The 5,158-nt window shown below is 37.9% G+C and overlaps 1 protein-coding gene across 1 annotated transcript; it reads left to right on the top strand.

Annotated features, from left to right (window-relative positions):
- Positions 1-522: 522 nt before the first annotated feature.
- LOC118901177 (olfactory receptor 2A2-like) lies at positions 523-1,455 on the top strand. Its single transcript, XM_036864268.1, has 2 exons — positions 523-774; positions 820-1,455. Exons 1-2 carry the CDS (start codon positions 523-525, stop codon positions 1,453-1,455), a joined length of 888 nt encoding a protein of 295 aa, XP_036720163.1.
- Positions 1,456-5,158: the final 3,703 nt, after the last annotated feature.

The raw sequence follows: 5,158 nt of genomic DNA, 5'->3' as shown, positions 1-5,158 counted from the left end.
TAGTATATGTGATACTGGATTTGAATCTTAGACTACATGAGCAGAATACGCTGTATTTAGAATAGTGAATCATGTTAATGCTACATCTGCTGATTTTGGTAATTATACTGAGAATAGATTAGTGAATATTCATGTTATTGAAAAAAATCAAGAGTTTAGGAATAAAGTATCAGTATGTGCATAAGGTTTCACTTTAGTATTATGTGGTCTATAGAAAATTGATACTACATGCATACAGAGAAAATAAATGATAAGGAAAACATGAAAAAAAAACCAGTATGGTAAAATCTGTATACTAGTATTGTTTATAATTCCTGATAGTTATCTAAAATTTGAATTACTTCACAATAAAAAGTAAGAAAACAAAAGGTAAAGAAACTTTGGAGAAAAAAAACTAAGTGAAGTAGGGACAAGCACACAAGCTTCCTCTGAATTCGCTTCAGATAAGTAACTCTGGTTTTCATTGCTATCCAGATCTGACCTTTCCATCACACTTCAGTCATTTACAGACTGTCATTAGGAATGGAAGGCAACCAATCATGGGTTACAGAATTCATCCTGGTGGGATTCCCCCTCAGTGAAGAGATGGAATTTCTCCTCTTTAGTATCTTCTCCCTGTTATATACCATCAACCTGCTGGCAAATGGCATGATCTTGGGACTCATTTGCCTAGACCCCAGACTGCACTCCCCCATGTACTACTTCCTTTCTCATCTGGCCATTATTGACATATCCTTTCCTTCCAGCAATTTACCCAATTTGCTGGAAAACCTAGTGAAACATAAAAAAGCTATCTCCTTTATCTCATGCACTATGCAGATGCTCTTCAATTTGACTTTTGGTTCTATAGAGTGCCTGATTTTGTTGGTGATGTCCTATGGCAGGTATGCAGCGATCTGCCGTCCCCTTCAGTACACTGTCATCATGAACGGGAGATCGTGCATGGTCCTGGCCATCACTTCCTGGGCATGTGAATTTTCACTGGCCCTAGTACAAGTAATTCTCCTGTTAAGATTACCCTTTTGTGGGCCCCAGGAGGTGAACCACTTCCTCTGTGATATTCGCTCGCTCCTCAAATTAGCCTGCGGTGATACTGGGATCAATGAAATGTTCCTCTTTGCTGATGGTGTGTTTATCTTAGTTGGACCCCTTTCCCTGATGCTGGTTTCCTATGTGAGCATCCTCTGGGCCATCCTGAAGATCCAGTCAAAAGAAGGCCACAAGAAAGCCTTTTCCACCTGCTCCTCCCACCTCTGTGTGGTTGGATTCTACTTTGGCATCGCCATGATCGTTTACATGGTCCCTGACAATAGTCAACGAGAGGAGCAGCTGAAAATCCTTTTCCTGTTTTACACTCTCTTCAACCCATTGCTGAACCCCCTCGTCTACAGTCTAAGGAATGCTCAAGTGAAGGCTGCCTTCAGAGTATTGCAGAAAAAGAGGAGGACAACGTGAAGGAGGGTACGACTTGGTTCAGTGGACTTTTTCCCTTTAAGAGATAAGATTGCTGGTGCAAAAAACTCAAGAAAATTCCCCAGGAAGATGCATGATTTAATGACGAGCGTTACTCAAGAGTAACATCCGCAAGATGGAAGAAGAGGAATCCCTAAGCCCTCGTTCCTCCATGGAGACAAGAATATAGAGCAAATTTCCTTTGTGAAAACACCAGAAGTCAGATAATAGGTTGCAGCACTCCAGAGAAGCACAAAGCCAAGAAGAGATACAGTAAGTGTTCAGGAAAATTTATGGTATTTTACCCACCATATCTACTTCCCCTCTCTGGCACAGTGTGTCAGGATCAGGAGAAAATCCCCACTCCCAGCACTCAAGGGGGAAAAGAAGAATGGACCATGCGTACTACTTTGTAGCTTTTCAGGGAGTGGACTGAGGTTTTGTTGTCTTGCCTGACTCAGAGCACTGATGGGAATGGCAGTTTGGACTCCTTGTTGGGACTCCTGAGAAACATAGCAAGCACTGGAATTTCTTAAAGATATACAGAGATATTTTGCATTTTCACAATTCTCATAGATCTGCCCTGGTATCTCATTTTTGTTTTAACAAGAAATTCCCTGATGACGTGTGATGTTGAGTTTGTTTGCAGTTGCTTCCTGGTCATCTGTACATCTTCTTTGGTGAGCTGTCTCTTTACATCTTTTGCCCACTTTTATGTGATAAGCTTTATGTTTTAGTGCAATTTTAGAATCACAGCAAAATTGAGTGGAAGGTGCAGAAATACCCCATATACACCCTGCCTCCACACATGCATAATCTCCCCCATTATCAACATCTCTCCTCAGAGTGGCACGTTGGTTATCATTCTTAAACCTATATTAACACATCATCATCACCCAAAGTCCATAGTGTACTTAGAATTCACTCATGGTGTTGTATATTCTATGTGTTTGCAGAAGTGTGTAATTATTCCATCCACCATTATATTATTATACACAGTATTTTCACTGCCCTAAAAATTCACCTCTTCCTTCCTCCCTCATTGCTAATCCCTGGCAACCACTGATCTCTTAATTGCCTCCGTAGTTATGGCTTTTCAGAATGTCATATAGTTGGAATTATAAAGTATGTAATTTTTTCATGTTGGCTCCCTTCACTCAGTCATATGCCTTTAAGTTTCCTCTGTTCTTTTTTTCCTTTGCTTGATAGTTCACTTCTTTTTAGTGCAGAATATGATTCCATTGTCTGAATGCACCACAGTTTATTTATCCATTTACCAACTGACGGACATCTTGATTGCTTCCAACTTTAGGCAATTATGAATAAATTTGCTTTAAACATCCCTGTGCAGGTTTTTGTGTAGACATAAGTGTTCAAATCCTTTGGGTAAATATCAAGTAGTGCAATTGGTAGATCGTATAGTAAGAGTATGTTTAGTTTTTTTTAAGGAGCTGTGAAACGGACTCTCATAGTAACTATATCATTTTACATGAATGAAAATGAAGTCCCCTCAGCAATATATGAAATTTCTTATTGATTCACATCATAATCAGTGTTTGGTGCTGTCAATGTTCTGGAGTTTAGTCATTCTACTAGGTGTACACTGATAATTCATTGTTGTCTTAGTTTATTTCCCTGATGACAGGGATATGGAGTGTCTTTTCATATGCTTATTTGCAATCTATCTTACTTGTTTATTTTTTATTTTTTTAAATTTATTTATTTATTTATTTATTTTTGGCTGTGTTGGGTCTTCGTTTCTGTGTGAGGGCTTTCTCTAGTTGCGGCAAGTGGAGGCCACTCTTCATCGCGGTGCGCGGGCCTCTCACTATCGCGGCCTCTCTTGTTGCGGAGCACAGGCTCCAGATGTGCAGGCTCAGCAATTGTGGCTCACGGGCCTAGTCGCTCCGTGGCATGTGGGATCTTCCCAGACCAGGGCTCGAACCCGTGTCCCCTGCATTGGCAGGCAGATTCTCAACCACTGCGCCACCAGGGAAGCCCTACTTGTTTATTTTTAATTTCATTTTATATTTGAGTATAGTTGATTTACAATGTTGCATTAGTTTCAGGTGTATAGCAAAGTGATTCAGTTATACATATTCTTTGAATAGGTGTTAGGGTTTTGGCCCATTTTTAAATTGAGTAGTTTGTTTTCTTACCTATTGTGTTTTAAGAGTCCTTTGTATATTTTTGAAATCAAGTCATTTTTTCCTATGCATGCAAAGATTTTTCTCCAGTCTGTGGCTTGAATTTTCCAATTTTTACCAGTGTCTTTCAAAGAGCAGCAGTTTTTAAATTTAATGAAATGCAACTTACCAATTTCTTTTTTAATGATGAAGAGTTTTTGATTTTCAGTTCAGGGTTGTCATTTTGTATTTTTGGAGGGAGGAAGAGTGGATAGTTGTTCTAAATCTCTTGTGGTTCACCCTGAGGCAAGACTTAACAGTGAATATTGAAAGCAGTAATCATATGAGCAAGGCTTACAAATAACTCTCCTACTCTAAAGCAGTGCAGCTGGGTAGACTGAATGATGCTTTTACATCACTTATTATTAAACATACATGAAATTAGTAGTTTTATGTATAAGTGGGAGCAGAGAAAGGGTGAATAAATGGTTAACCAAGGAAATTTCTGAGAGCCTGAATTTGCCTATGTTTACTGCAAAATAAATCCAAGTGAGGAATAATAGATAGGGCAAAATCTCAAGGACCTAGTATGAGCAAAAAAATAAAACCAAACTAAATTAAATATTCATTGCCAGTAGATACACTGCAAGAAACACTAAAAAAAAATTATTTTTTCCATCTGAAAGAAATGCTCCCTGGTGCTAATGGGTATAATTATTTTCTCTGTTTATTGAGAATATTTTAGCTTTGGTTTTCAGAAGTGTGACTATAATGTTTTAGCCCAAGTGGTGTTTTAGTTCCGCTTATCCTGCCTGTGATTTGCTGAGCTTTCTGTATTCACTGGAACATAAACTTTATCATGCTGGGAAATACTCTGAAATAATTCCCTCAAAATTTACTTTTGTGTCATTATATATTTTTAATTTTAATTTTTTCTTCCAGTTTTATTGAGATATCATTTACATACAGCACTGTATAAGTTTAAGGTGTAGAGAATAATGATTTGACATATAAAAATGTGAATTTTTATCACAATAAGTTTAGTAAACATCCAACATCTCATATAGATACAAAATTAATAGAAAAATTATTTCCTTGTGATGAGCTCTTAGAATCTTTAATATAGAGTATACAACAGTGTTAGTTCTATTTATCATGTTGTACATCACATCCCTAGTACTTCTTTATCTTATAACCTGAAGTTTGTAGCTTTTGACTGCCTTCATCCAGTTCCCCCGGTTCCCACCACCCCCCGAGATCTGATAACCATAAACCTGATCTCTTTTTCTATGAGTGTGATGTTTGTTTTTGAAGTATAAATGACCCATGACACTATGTTAGTTCCTGCTACACGACATAGTGATTTTATATTTCTATACATCTCCAAATGATCACCAGGTTAAGTCTGGTGAAAATTTATCACTGTAAAAAGATATTATATAGGTACTAACTATCTTCCCCACACTGTGCATTTCATACTCTGACTCATTTGTTTTGCATCTGGAAGTTTGTACATCTTAATTTCCTTCACCTATTTATTTCCTCCTCCCTCCCACTTCCCCATCTGGCAACCACCTGGT

This window comes from Balaenoptera musculus, chromosome 9, assembly GCF_009873245.2.
Source record: "Balaenoptera musculus isolate JJ_BM4_2016_0621 chromosome 9, mBalMus1.pri.v3, whole genome shotgun sequence".
Classification (NCBI taxonomy): domain Eukaryota; kingdom Metazoa; phylum Chordata; class Mammalia; order Artiodactyla; family Balaenopteridae; genus Balaenoptera; species Balaenoptera musculus.
Note: the sequence above shows the minus strand (reverse complement) of the source record. Positions and strands in the feature narration are given on the sequence as shown.

Coding starts and splice junctions, on each gene's coding strand:
- LOC118901177 (XM_036864268.1), top strand. CDS start 523: ATGGAAGGCAACCAATCATGGGTTACAGAATTCATCCTGGTGGGATTC. Junction 775..819: donor CCAATTTGCTGGAAAACCTA/GTGAAACATAAA, acceptor TGCACTATGCAG/ATGCTCTTCAATTTGACTTT.